Raw genomic sequence first — 15,286 nt, 5'->3', positions numbered from 1 at the left:
CGATGACATAAAGGGTAAATATGTTGAAACTGTTTCATCTCAAATGCAGAGCTCTTAAATTATCAGAAAGTCGATGTGATAATTTGGGTCTGCAACTCGAACAAACTAATGCGATTCACAAAGAGTCAGAAGTGCAAACTAACAGCCTCCTGTTTAAAATAATAAAACTATATCTTTCTGCTGAGCAAGTTTCTGGGAAAATAGGAAAACACTAGATCAAAACACATAGGCAAATCAGTAAAAAAAGTACATAACACGTGTGGGCCAAAAATTTTGAAGTATACCATGGGGTATAAATACAAAAATGACTGCTTGGTATACGCAACAACGATTAGACCTCTGGACACATATGGATCTGTAGTATAGTGGCCAAAAACTTGGGAATTAGATGACAATGCATACTTGCCCATTTTCAGCAATGGAAGTGGCACTGCATTCCAGAAGATGGTATATTATCTTACAAACAGATCTTAGAACGAAAGGAAACAAAATCATAAAATTCTAAGAAGAAAGGTTAGAAAGACGTCTTACAATATGGAATTAAAAGCACATTTTAACAGAGCCTCCCAAATAAAAATAAAATCCCTAAAAGTAACACAGACGCCTTTTGATGGATCTATTGTATAATGTAACATGGAGTGGGACAGGAGTAAAGGCACATAATTTGACCTGGCGAACCTCTAGGACCCAAAACCATATTTTCCAAGCTGAGACATATGTAACAGAACTCTGTGCAGTAAAAGAAATATTTGAAAAGGGGGGAACTGACAACCTAGCAGCACTGAAGCGTTTAGACTGCTCCACCTTCACCTCAAAGCAGGTCTGGGAATATTCGACATACTTCTAACTCCTGTGAAAACGAAATCAGTGGATACGATGGTGATTGGAGGCATCGAACAAGCCGGCAAATTAACAAAAACAGCGCCAACCTTCACGACCTTTAGTCCAAAACGACAAATTGGCACAACGGAGTGCATTGTAAAACGAAAGTGAACAAATTAAATGACCCCAGACTGGAGTCACTATGTGCAAAATACTCAAAGAAATTTGAAAGGGTAGTACCAACTTGTATCAATCCAACTAAAGAAAGGATTAAAAGATCCATATTCTCAGATATTCCAGCAGGTCTGTAGGATTTAGACTTCTCCTCCTTCAACTTAAAGCAGGTCTGGGAATGTCCAATATACCTCAACTCCTGGGAAAACGAAATCAAGCTTTGATGTGAGTGATATGACACGAGAGGATTGAAAGCAAAGAAAGGCTGACAAACTAGTAAAAACAGGGCCAGCCCTCACATCCTTTAGTTCAAAACAGCAAACTGGCACGCCTCAAAGCATGGTAAAAGCTGAACTGATTAAATAGACGGAAGAAGAAATGAAAACTGGATGAATTCACTAGGTACAAAATAATTAAAGAATTACCAAAGCGTCGTGCATTTTCTGGAGTATGGAAATTAAAATCTTTTAGGTTGCATTGAAAAGAAGGGAGACTAGTCACCAGTTGTCCAAGAAATCTCCATCCTGTGCAAACGAAATCAGGGGGTACCAGGACTCAAGGTCATTTGAGGCATTAAACAAGTTGACAAACTAGCAAAAACAGGTCATGCCCCAACACCCTTTAGTTCAAACAACAAATTGGCACGCCTCAAAGCATGGTAAAAGCTGAACTGATTAAATAGATGGAAGAAGAAATGAAAGCTGGATGAATTCACTAGATGCTAAATAATGAAAGAATTACCAAAGCGTAGTGCACTTTCTGGAGTATGGAAATTAAAATCTTTTAGGTAGGAAGGGAAACTAGTCACCAGTCGCCCAAGGAAAAATTATACTTTACTAAATCTGTAGCTGGGGCATGAAACAATTCCTTAAGGAATGGAATATGTCCCCAGGATGCAGGCAATCGAAGGAGTTTCTGAAGGAAATCAAACCTAAAGAATCGAAATGGCTATTCTCTAACTCTAGGAGGGGAATAAGGAGGCTGATAGGTATCCTAACGGGCCATTGCCCCTTGAGAAGACACCTCTTCATAATGGGTACTCTACCAGACCCCTTCTGCCGCTTCTGCGAAACAAAAGAAGAAACGGCCCGACACTACCTCGCAGAATGCGATAGGTATGCTAGGGAAAGATTTAATACTTTCGAAGGAGAGGACATAACCAAAACACTCCCCAGGATAAAATGGTCCACAATCCTGGGGTTTGTGAATAGGTCCAATAGGTTTATGCAGGACTCGTGAGCCGACCAGGTCCCGGACCTTTTAGGGATGGGGTACGGGCCTACTCAGGCTTTTAACCCCTCGGGTCCTGGTCGCCCGCCCTGTGTAATATATATAAATCCATAATATTTCGTGGTCCGATTGACCAAGCAATTCTTTTAATTTATTAATCTTTTTATGTAAGGTATTGGTTGAAATGAAAAAGTTAGTGTCACGAGCGGGATTCGAACCCACGACCTTCGGCTCAATACGCGTCTGCTCTAACCACTCAGCCAATCAAGATAGCTCAACTGGTTAGAGCAGCGGCGTATTGAGCCGAAGGTCGTGGGTTCGAATCCCGCTCGTGACACTAACTTTTTCATTTCAACCAATACCTTACAACATTATACTTTACATTGAAGTGATTACTACAAATTGATTATGGATATGTAAAATATTTATGCAATTTAATGAAGTAACGTCAATTTGCCAGGTACACTTAATTTTTTAATGCACCAAGCTCCACAATCACTAAATGATGAAGCTCAGATAACAACGTAGGTTAGTACTGGCGACACGTTTTAATTGCAAAAATTAGACCTCCATTTATCACGATGGCGTTAATTTATGACCTAGGACGTACCCATCAACGTTTATGTTCTGATGACAAATTTACGTATTTTTTATTTTATGAAGAAGCATAGTGGTGAAGTGTTTTCAGTAAGGAAGTAGATGTGTTGTCGGCAAATGTTAATAGAAAACTCTCATTAGCTCTTTGGAAAATTCACATTCACGCACATAATAAAGCAGTTTAAAACCGACGGCCTCGATAACAAAATATGCAAACACCTTATTTCCATTCCTTCTCCCATGGAAACTAAAAAATCCAGTCTGAAGACTTTAATAGTAAATATTGGAATGTCCAATGTTTTTTATTACTTCTATCGACATATACCTTGGGTTTTTTATGTCTTCATAAAAGTATGTCGATTTCAATATTTTTATTATTAATTTAATTATTTCTTAGCATTGAAACTGGTTTGTATAAGAGAATTCTCTTCTTTTTATTATTAAGGCGCGACTTTTCTCGTTGTATTTCTAGCCAAGGTCCTTCCGGCTGCGTCATTTTCCACCCGAGACTTTTAGATCTTCAGCACTAATTGCCGGTCCGGTCAGCGATAAAAATAGACGAAAGGGTGGAAGAACAATAAAACGAGGAAAAGGTAGAAAAGAACGGACACATTGTACAAAAGAGCCTGTTGCTCCAAATTGTCATGCAAAAAAAATCGCATCGCGCATTTCAACCGGGTTCGGCGATGGTTTTTTTTGTAAACTAATTATTTGGAGATCGTGAGATGCCGTCTGGTGTGACTTAGAAAAACATTTTCTTTATTGTGCCAACGTTTCGAACTTTATTGAGATCGTCTTCAGAATTCAGGGCTCCTCCAGACAGGCACTCTCAACACGACACACAAGAATGACACCAATTACGCAGAAAACACTTTGAGCCCTGAAGATCCTGAAGATGATCTCAATAAAGATCGAAACGTTGGCAGATAAAGAAAATGTTTTTCTAAAACCTACGTCATACTAGACCGCATCTCACGATCTCCAAATAATCATTAATTAACAGTCACTAAAAATCACACACGTTGTAAACTAATGTGAAAATGTTTTCGTCCCTATGCTTGCCACCCATGACGTGTTTATCTGGTTTAAGTTGTCCGCATTATTTAAACGAAATAAGCTTCTTTCATAGTTCACCTTAACTATTTCCCAACCAAAAAAATCGTATATGTGAATTTTTACGTCCAAAACTATTTATGGTTTTTTAAAAATAAAAAGTAGTTAGTTCCATAAAATAGTTTTTTCTCATTATATAAATCCAAAGCGGAACAGCGAAAATCATATTGCCACTTAGCCTTGACATTTTCCGTAACAGCAAGGCTCACAAATCGACAGTGGCAAATATAATTTACCACGTTCAATTTGATTATTTAGCTTATATTATATCTTCATATAATTGTTTTACGGCATTTAATGCACAATCTGAACCTTGTCTCATTTGCACATTGAATACATTGTCAAAAAGGAAACTTTAGCCATAACGGAAAACTTAAAAAAAAATTAATCTGCTCCTAGAACCCACTAATAACTCAAAACTCCTTAACAAGAATACATTTGGAATAAAGTGTTGCCCAGTCCAGGAAATCTTTATAGGTACTCATAAAAAATAATAGATGGAGAGTCAAAGAGGGAGGGAGGGAGGGAGAGAGAGAGAGAGAGAGAGAGAGAGAGAGAGAGAGAGAGAGAGAGAGAGAGAGAGAGAGAGAGAGAGAGAGAGAGAGAGAGAGAGAGAGAGAGAGAGAGAGAGAGAGAGAGAGAGAGAGAGAGAGAGAGAGAGAGAGAGAGAGAGAGAGAGAGAGAGAGAGAGAGAGAGAGAGAGAGAGAGAGAGAGAGAGAGAGAGAGAGAGAGAGAGAGAGAGAGAGAGAGAGAGAGAGAGAGAGAGAGAGAGAGAGAGAGAGAGAGAGAGAGAGAGAGAGAGAGAGAGAGAGAGAGAGAGAGAGAGAGAGAGAGAGAGAGAGAGAGAGAGAGAGAGAGAGAGAGAGAGAGAGAGAGAGAGAGAGAGAGAGAGAGAGAGAGAGAGAGAGAGAGAGAGAGAGAGAGAGAGAGAGAGAGAGAGAGAGAGAGAGAGAGAGAGAGAGAGAGAGAGAGAGAGAGAGANAGAGAGAGAGAGAGAGAGAGAGAGAGAGAGAGAGAGAGAGAGAGAGAGAGAGAGAGAGAGAGAGAGAAAGAGAGAGAGTGAGTGAGAGAGAGTGAGAGTGAGAGTGAGATAGATTTTGAAAATCTGTAGAGAGCAAAAAGGAAGTCAGGTTGAGGTAAGGAAAGGGAAAAGTGTTTGTGTTTTGTGAGAGAGAGAAAGTGTGCCAAAAATCCATGTGATAATAGAATATTTTATGTGATAAAAGTAAAAGTAAAGTATTGAAGAAAGTAAAAGAGATTGATGGAGAGTAAAACTTCTTTCCTACCTCTTTGAACAATTATTTATGTTCAAAATGGCGAACTCGTACACGATTAATGATATATAACATGAGGGAAGAATAATGTATATGTACCTCAAAAAATATCCATGAATCAATTTTTTGAAGGATTAACATTCAATGAAAAAAGTGCTCTTTCCAGCCTTTAATTCTTTACCTCTATGTGAGTTTTGCTCGTAGCCTGAAACCCAATTAAAAAAAGACGAAAATAAATATGAAAAGCTGACTAAAAATTATAAAATTATATTTGTCCAATATATTCATAGATTATTAGATTTTTTCTGTAGCTGCTTGCGAACTAAGTGAGTGGAACTCTTTTCCTTACTACTTTCTTTTCGTTTATTTATGTTATACCACAATTTATTTCGGTAACTAAGATTGATAAATGTTTTATTTGATCGAAGACAGTTCCCGAGAGACAAAGGTTTAGGAAAAGAGGTAGAAAAATGTTAATTAAATTTTAATAATCTGTAAGAATAAGCTTTCAGTCTCATTAAATACATTTATACGCGGAAAATCGATCTGAGAAAAGACTGGATCATAAAATGGTAAACGTTTTCAAAAGCACGTGGTAGGTTGTTTATGTTGTTGAATGTTGGGTCTCACCCGGCGGCAAACGGCAAAAACAACATCTAGCGGAGGGGATGCCGGCCAAGTAGGCCATCTGCAAAAGGTTATGTTGTGATTGTCAAACGCGATCCCAGGAATCGGTTCAGACTACCCTGCTTTCCTTTCACAAGAACTCTTTAATATCATTACTGACAATGACAGAATGGGCAAATTGTTCCATGAGAACAATCAGCTTTTTCTGAAGGTGGGGCCTATTAATTTTTCCATTCTTTTAATTCACTTGAATTCGGTATCACATTACTCTTTAGAGCTGTAATTTTGCCTTTTTTTACCTTATTTTTGTATAAAAGTCTAATTTCAACCAGAAGATGTAGTCTAGTTTTGTTTAACAAGAAAGGTTTTTGCTTTGTTTTTTCTTTTAATAACCCTTCTTTCACGCCCTCTTTAAAAACCTTTAAACCTATAATTTGTAAAAATAAAATCGAAGTTTATAACGTATTTTATTAAGGATAAAACCCAGAGGCGAATAGTAACAATTCTCCCTTCCTCAAAAAAGATGTACGTAGACGGTGACAGCAGAAACTTAACTTTAAAATTAAGTAGGCAAACCCATGCAAAGTTCCTGCACAGACGTAATAAAAAAATCATACAAAAATATCAACTGGAAAATGTGCTAGTTTCAGACCATTTCTTCTTTCTGGTAACACGCACATAAATTGATAGACGATAGTTCAAAATTAACGGTGCAATTAATAAATTATTGCTGTAATTTATGTAGATTATTATCTATTTTATTTTGATTGCTTCTTTCCCCGATTATCTTTTTTTTACATTAGTTCTACTGTGTATTTTAACTGAAATACTCCATAAATATTTTTTTTCAAAAGTTTTAAGTATGTATAATATGCATGGAAATGTAATACACACTAATGATATATGTACGATTAAAAATTAACGGTGAAATTAATAAATTATTAAGGTACTTTGTGTACATGAAATATACTGCATATTTTATTTTATTTGTTTCTTTGCCTGTTTGTACTTTTTTTTCATTAGTGTATTGAGCCTTTTGACAGAAAAACTCCATACATATTTAATGTAGGAAAGTTGACTATATTGGAATTGAAAATGTAAGAAACGCCAATAAATACGGTTAACATTGACGAACTCAATTATTGTGGTGCTCTATGTAAATAATAATACATATTTTATTCTGTTTATTGCCTCATTAAAAATTTTTATACATCAGTACTATCGAGCTTTTTGACTGAAACCCTTCATAAATAAATTTATCTTTGATAGTTTTAAATATTGGGACTATTCAGGAAAACAATACACAGATGTATTGTAATATGGTGAAATTAATAAATTATTACGGTGCTTTATTATAGAAAATATTTTATGTTGTCTATTTCTTTGCTTGATTTTTTTTTTTTTTTTTTTTTTTTTTTTAATATAAATACTATTGATTATATTGACTGAAAATATCCATAAATAAATTTATCTTTGACAGTTTTAAATATTAGCACTATTCAATGATGTACAGTAAAAACAATATGAAATTAATAAATTATTACAGTGCTTTATTACTGAAAATATTACATTTTAAGGTTGAAGATGTATAAATAGATTATGACTCGCCCTCTTTGATCAATCTGTTTACAATGATGATCAAATTCATGAATTAAATAGTACATAGATCTTGGGCGCTATTGAAAATTATAGATTATTGCGCTGGTATTGATAATATGGTTGTGAGATTGTAACTTTAACCTGAATGAACGTTTCCGCTGATAATTAGCCTGTACTACTTTAAATATGATCTACATCTACAAATTCACTCAGATCCAGATGCACCCATGGAAATAGGTGGAATAGAAAATAATAATTAAAAAAAAAATAGTTTTGGCAAATCATTTGTGAATTTTTCCATGGAATGTTTTGAATTACACTATTACAGAATTTCTCTTCAAAATGATTAATATGTCTGTTGTTTAGGAAGAAATTTGGCTGTGATAAGCCATTAAATGCCAACAGTCATTTCATGCCCTTTTGCAAATACTCCTACCTCCTTTTTAACCCGTTTCTTTGAACACCTCACCTATATTACCAAAACTTAAATGACCGTTTTTAAGTTTATTGTAACGTCAGGAGTTAACATTATTAAAGTTTAGGACAGACTGAATTTTTCAGGACCGATGGATTTTCCAGCCTTCCCCAAATGCTTGTCAAATTACCCTTTGTGCTCTTTTAATTCGACTTGTAGCATCCCTGTAATTTCTCGTTCTTTGTCAACTTTTCCATTTACCTAAATTATTAAATGAAAGGGCAGTTCACCACTTCTCAGTAATATCGTAAAAATCAAATTTTTAAACCCTATTCCGTCCTGTTTTTGTTCAACCTGGTTATTTATAAATAGAATACACATACTGATTTTTATGGAATTTTCCAAGAAAATCTTTTAATAGATGTTGTTTTATTTATTTGTACTTCTAGGTTCAAGTATTTCACTAATTACTTTTGTTATTGAAGTTTTAGATCAAATTAATAGGTATTTATTGTATTTTAATAAAGTAACTGTCTTCTTTTTTTGTCATTCTGTAGAAGATTATAATTTACTCTCTTTCCTTCTACCTCTCTCTTTTCTCTATCTTCTTGTCCTTTCTCATCCTCTCACTTTCTTCTCTCTCTCTCTCTCTCTCTCTCTCTCTCTCTCTCTCTCTCTCTCCCTCTCTCTCACTCACTCATTCCCTCAGTTTAAATAAATCAACTAATTTCCTTCATGAAATTTTTTATTTTTAGTGTTCAGAGTCAGAATAGCTTCCAAGACATACTAACTGTCTGAAGTTTTAATCTGTTTAAAAACAACCACTTTAAATTAAAGAAACCCTATTTATTGTTAAATATTTTGTTTTGGTTTTTGTTTTTAGTAGATTCAAATTATCAAAGATTTTATTTTTGCCATCATAATGGTTTGTGTTTACTTTTTTCAACAAATTTCTTATCTTTTGATTTATTTACCTCCTTTCAGATGCGTTATCACTGCTCTGACATTTCTGCATGGGATTTTGAAAAATTAAACTAAGTGAAATATTTAGAAATTTATTTTATAGTGTTTATAATCCACATTCAGAATTACTCTACATGAGAAAGGTGTTGGGATGAGGGTCAAGGGTCTTCTGCTTCTTGAAGTTCACAAGATCAGTGTGATGTGTGGATAGTAAAGTTGTATACGAAGTAGGTAACTTGGGTTCGAAAGATTTTGGACTGTAACAACTGGACTCTTTGGAGGTTGTAACGCTTCATTGAACCCCACAGTTTGATTCTATTCATGCGGATTGGTTTTTAGTTTCGGTTTTTACAATCAAGGTTTGTAGTCCCGAGTAAGTCTTTTGTCAATGTAAAATCCCAAATAGCGGACATTGGTTGCTGGGAGAGTAACAGAATTGTAGTAGTTTTGAGGAGATGATATGGCAAAAGCAAAGGTTATTTGCAATTTGGTTTTTCTAAGGTCATTTTGCCAAATAGGAGAGATTAGTCCTGGATGAGTACTGTATCGGGATGTGTATACTGAATTTAGAATGGTACTTAGCCTTGCGAAACACTGTTTTATTTGATGGGGAAAAGGATTTTCTGGTTCATACCTGAAAGTCCCATCGGACATAGAATATTATATCAGTTTGAATATAATATTATTATATTATAATGCAATGCATTTCCAAATTAAGAAAGGAAACCTACTTTTTTCTCCAATCTTAATGCATAAAAGCTCCTTTTGTTTTGACTTTATATAATTTTTATAATATAACATTTCCAAAAGAAGGATTTATAGTTAGTGTATGCTTCATTGTAGTGTAATTGGGACCTTATCACCATCGCCAAGAAAAATTATGAACGATTTATATTTGAAAATATTTTTAAATGATGTGCTTGTGGGCAGAAAGTCGAAATTTATTTTTAAAAATACACCGTTAATTCTTTTGAGGATGGTGTGTACAGAACTTGTTCACACTCCCCTCTTCGGTGCAAGACAGGAATGAATTAGTTCTTGTTTCGACCCATGAGGTGGTGTATTCTTTATCATTTACAAATAGCGCGTGAGTGGAAGAACAATTCACAGTGATAAGACATTAGATATTTGGTTTAAAAACATTTTTTTCCAAATTGCGCAGTGTTTATCTGTATGATTATAATTAAACGTTTTAGAGTCGGCGATAGACACAGAATGGTTCAAAATAAACTTAAGTATTCTTTAAGTTTATCTGTTAACTTGTTTCATCAGTTTTGTCGTGCAATATGTTGTCAAAAAAATTTTTTTTTGAATAATCAAGTTAATAAAGCAGACATTACTGCATTAAAAACTCAACAACAAATTGTGAAATTATTGCTTGTGAACTAACGTGTCTACTATAAACAAGCTCTTATCTCAATTGATAGTTGTAAAATAGACCTTATCGTGGGTCTCCAAAAGTGGACGTCAGTTCTTTACAGTACAGAGTGTAGAAAAACTTTAAATGTTTCAGACATTAGTGCAATTTATATACCAGACTTTCTATGAGCCTTACAACACGGTATTGGATCAATTTTTCAACATGCGTGGATATTTTACACAAGTTTTCTTTCTTTTCAGGTGGAATCATCGGACACACTGACCTCAGTAGCGGCAAGGTTTGACACAACCCCGTCAGAGCTTGCCAAGTTGAACAGGCTCGCTTCGAGAACAGTTTTCCCAGGCCAGGTGATACGCGTGCCGGACAAATCGGCCAAGAAGGCAAAACAGGAAGGCGAAGATGGTGGAGATCACGCTTCGCAGACGGCAAGCACAGAGAGGAGCGACAACACAGATGAAGAGGGTAAACAAAAAAATCCTATAATATTTTCATATTAGTTTCCACTTTCAAAGTGAATTTTCTTCCAGATATACTGGAGACATTGCGGGTCAATTCTCCAAAGCCAGGGCATGTTGAGAGGGTGGGAACACCTTCATCGCCCCATTTGGAAAAATTCTTGAGAATAAATGTCAGGCATATTACTGACGGTCAAGTGCGTAATTTTTTAATTTATTAATTATTAAATAATAAACCAGAGGAAAACGAAACAAGCATAATTTTTTTTACAGGGAGTAGTCAGTGGAACACTTATAGTCACGCCAAATGCCCTTATGTTTGATCCAAATGTTTCCGATCCTCTTGTGATTGAAAGAGGGCCCGAATCTTACGGAGTGATTGCCCCCATGGATTATGTAGTTAACGCAGCAATCTATAATGATATAGCTCATATGAGAGTGGGCCACACAGAAAACAAGTAAATTTTAGCATATAAAACAAGCAAATTATTTAACAAACAAACATTAATTAACCCAATTCTAGAAATGTACCCAAACCTGAGGTTTACCACATGAAGAGTGAAGAGTCCGAAGGTGAGGGTGATGTCAGTTGCCTCCTCTCGACCAATCAGGGTGACAGTAGAGATCTTTCTGCAAAAGAAACCCTGCCAGATCTTAGGTATATTTATAAATGTTGTTTTACTATCCTTTTAATTTTTTTTTAAATTAATTTTTTAAAGATCATCGACTGAAGAAGATGATACTTGCTGGTACAGTGGTGCTCAAAGAGATGGAGATGCTTTCCCAAAGGCATTTGAGCGAGACCTAGTCACACCGACTAATAGTACGATTGATAAGCTTGTAAGTATATTAATATATTATTGATTTGAAATTCATATCTTTGACAATACTGTTAAAATTTAAGAGTGATAATCAGGATACAACAGCTGAAGATAAGAGTCCGATTGAAGATGATAGAGTCGATGCCGAAGCTTTAATCAGGGCAACCGAGGAAAGAAGAAAGTCATGTTTAGACCACCATTGGGCAGTTCCTAAACATTCGATAGATAACTCATTAGAAAGAGAGGAATCGCTCCAAGAAGTGGAACACGAAGCTGGAAACGAACCAGGTAATAAAGCTGTACCAAATTCACTACCTCATTTGCTTTAATCATCGCGTGTTTTAGGAGGTTTAGCCGATGAGGGCAGAAGAGGTAGTGAAGGTCATTTAGTTAAGTTGTCGTGTCATGACTCAGGGATAGATATAAGAGACCCTCCACCTTCAGCCCCAGTGCAGAGGAAAACGGTTTACTCGGACGCTGACATCCTACTTGCAGGAGACGGTGAGTTTCTGCCTCCAAAACTGGTGCAGCCGCTCGAGTCGAACGTCGAGGACGACAAGAAGAAACAATCAGTATCATTTAGTATAGAAGAAGAGGCGAAAAAGGATGAGGAAAAGCAAGAACCTAAAAAGAGCAAGGTATGAAAAACGGCATACGCGTAAATGCTTTTATTGTAAACTATTCTATTTTCAGATGCTTAAAAGACTGTCTTATCCTCTTTCCTGGGTGGAAGGTTTTACCGGCAGTGATGAAAAGGATTCCCTGCCGTCCTCAGCCGACTCACACCCATCACACACGCCTTCTTCGGTTTTCAGCATATCTAAAGTTTTCTCAAGGTCAGTTTATTATTATTGATCTACATCCTTAATTTTTTCTTTAATTAAGCTTAAATATTTTTGTAGGCATTTTTTTAAAAGCAAAATAAATTTTGTAAATAAAATAGAATTGCAGTATATTTTTACGGCTTATTAAGCAGCATCAATTAAATGCGTTTTGTACAATTATACAAAACTTGATTATATCATTTTCTACTTCATATTTATTTAATGGAAAATAGGATTAAAAGTTCACAAAAATCTCGACTTTAAAAAAAATAAATAAATAAATAAAAATGACCTCAAAATAATTAAACAGTTGTTTTTCTCTGTATAAATATGTGAAAGACCAAATACAAATATTGATAGTCTAAAAATTATTTGAAGATAATTAAATGTTTTGATTATCAAGAGAAGTTTGAAGCTTTTTGCGAGAAAATAACATCTCTTAATAATATAAATTTTATTATATTAGGCATAAAATAATTTAACAGTCTTTAGTAATTATCGATTTCCTCCTGTGATCTGTGGGGTGATGAACCTAATTTGATTCTTGGCGATCATCTTGGCCTGCCTACCTTCTCAGGGTTCCCAAATAGCCAGAACAGATTTTAAAGGAACCCGTCTGTTTTGGATGCTCAGGCTAAATTAATTGTAGCTATAAATTTTGCATTTACACAGAAAAAACTGACTTGGGACTATTTTTGGATATAATTGGTGCCTAAGATAACATCAATAACCATAGTTTATGCCATAAATTAATGAAACTAGGCCTTCCAAACGTATTCGTCCAAAACATTTTGGCTTTAATGATGGGAAGATTTTTTTTTATTATTATAGTTCCAAGCGAATTTTTAAGGGTCTCCCCCAAGGCAATATTCTAAGCCCGTTATTGTACTCGATATATGCAGCAAACCTGGATATGGTAGTTACAGATGAGGCAAAAATCATGACAGTTTATATTTAACAGAAAACACTATAGAAAAATGTAAGTCATCGTTAAATAACTTATTAAAATGGATGGATGCAAATGGTCTTGAGATATCTTAGGAAAAGTCCCTATTCTTGATCAAGCACCAAATGAATCATGTAACCACTAAAAAATTAGGAAACTTAAATTTCCGGTAAAATATAGTGTCAAGTTTCTGGGTCCTCATCTGAATGAAAAACTATCTTTGAAACTTCATATAAAATATCTAGTTAGCTAGAGGAGAAAAATTGTACAACATTTTAAAAAGTTTTTGAAGTAACAAATGGGGTTCCGATCTGTTCATAGCCATGCTGCATTATAAATTGTTCATCAGATCAGTGATCAATTTTGGGTCAATTTTTTATAGACAGGCCTACCACTCCTATTTGAAAAAATATTGACATTTTTCATAACGTTTGCCTAAGGCGAATCCTTGGTGGTTTGCCAAATACTCCAACCATGGCTTTGTCAGTAGAAAGTTTTGAGTGTCACATGGAGTTAAGGCGATTAAAATTGGCTTTGAATTTCCTCACTTAGCTCGTCAATCACGAGAGCCCTATTTTTAACAATATAGTTACTCTCACAGAAAAAGTTCGAACATAAAGGTGTGTCGACCATACCAGCTAGATTATAGTGAAACAACATTGACACAAAAAAATTACTTGTAGTCCTCTCAACACTTAATTCAGACAGAATGTATAACGGTCATAGCTGTAAACTGTCCAGATCACCTGCAAATTTTTATTGATTGGTCACTCTTGGATGTTAGGCCAGGTTGCACCATTGTTGATTACAAAAACAAAATTTAAAAAATAGTACACTCTTCCAAACTCACTGTCTACACAGCAGAATCGACTGCCATAGATAAAGCGCTTGAATGCATTAAAAGAAGAAATGAAACTAAATTCTACATCTTAATGAACTGTCGAAGCGCCGTAGATAGTATAGATAATGTAACCCCAAGCTGTAAATTTAATAATTATATCATTACAGATATTTACAGAAATATCTTTGAGCTAAAAGTAACTGAAGAAAATGTGATAATATGCTGGGTTAAAGGTCATGGGGGTGTTCATTATATTGAAACTGTAGATACATTGGCAAAGGAGGCCACTATATCTGGTGCATCCTATAGGTGCGCAGAACTGGCAGGTTTACAGAGTTACTCTCAGAGCCCTTCGCACGAGAGAGTGAAATTTACCCAAGTTCACTCTCGGAAAGCAACTCTCCATGGCAACTCTCACAAGTCTGCTTCAGAGCATTGACACACATGCAATGGACAGTTCTGAGAGATGTCTTAAATACAAAAAAGAGAAGTAGCAGCCATGTTATTGGGTTGTCCGGAAAATAATGCAGGATTTTGGTATTAAACAAAAAAAAAGAAACTAGTTACTTTAAAGCAATGTTCTTTAATCAAAATAATTTCCNGAAAACTTAAAATCCTGCATTATTTTCCGGACAACCCAATATTAGTTTTGTGCTTATCGAAAGGGGGAGAAGAAAAAAACCTATACAAAAACATGCAACAGTCCATCAAATCCCAGTCTTATACTAGAATGCATGGAGTATGAAAATCAGGGAAAACAACTATCGGATGATCTGTATAGCGACCCAAGTATATTTGGCCCAATAAGTCTTGAAACTCTGTTGGCAAGTTCATGACGGTTTTTGTGTTAATTTACAAATTTCTTTCGATCATTTCTTTTTAAGGTAATATAAAAACTGTGGGCTCTCAGACGGAGGTGGTTTTTTGGGGGAGGGGCTCTGGGTCCGCTCTGATCAGGGTAGAATGGTTGGAGTGAACCCCATCATGAGAGAGTTGGATGAAGGTGGCGCATGCTATTCCATCACAAAAGACGGAGAAAAGTATAACAAAGGTGGCAGCCATCACCTCCTAGGCTCTAGTGTGGGCGCATCATCGTAGTCCTGTCTTTCCTTCTTCCACTCGAGTGGAGGAAAAACAATAAATAGATAAAAAGAACCATCTGCTAAAGACTAATATCTACTAAAAGAATAAATAAAAAATTCA

General features: G+C 35.4%; 1 protein-coding gene across 11 annotated transcripts in view; it reads left to right on the top strand.

The window, feature by feature from the left end:
* The window catches only part of LOC106663561 (TLD domain-containing protein 2), a 357,519-nt gene that overhangs the window by 251,059 nt on the left and 91,174 nt on the right, over positions 1–15,286 (top strand). For 7 of the 11 annotated variants that reach the window (XM_024224943.1, XM_024224946.1, XM_014388460.2 and 4 more), the window contains 8 exons: positions 10,436–10,658; positions 10,724–10,848; positions 10,925–11,109; positions 11,175–11,309; positions 11,371–11,491; positions 11,556–11,760; positions 11,818–12,110; positions 12,166–12,308. In XM_024224943.1, the coding sequence (XP_024080711.1) occupies positions 10,436–10,658; positions 10,724–10,848; positions 10,925–11,109; positions 11,175–11,309; positions 11,371–11,491; positions 11,556–11,760; positions 11,818–12,110; positions 12,166–12,308 (1,430 nt within the window). Of the gene's footprint in view, positions 1–5,962; positions 6,050–10,179; positions 10,377–10,435; positions 10,659–10,723; positions 10,849–10,924; positions 11,110–11,174; positions 11,310–11,370; positions 11,492–11,555; positions 11,761–11,817; positions 12,111–12,165; positions 12,309–15,286 lie in introns of those variants that run through there. The other 4 variants (XM_024224948.1, XM_024224947.1, XM_024224941.1 and 1 more) reach the window with 4 other exon arrangements.

The sequence above is a fragment of the Cimex lectularius genome, unplaced genomic scaffold, assembly GCF_000648675.2.
Source record: "Cimex lectularius strain Harlan isolate CLEC.00 unplaced genomic scaffold, Clec_2.1 scaffold100, whole genome shotgun sequence".
NCBI classification, from domain to species: domain Eukaryota; kingdom Metazoa; phylum Arthropoda; class Insecta; order Hemiptera; family Cimicidae; genus Cimex; species Cimex lectularius.
Note: the sequence above shows the minus strand (reverse complement) of the source record. Positions and strands in the feature narration are given on the sequence as shown.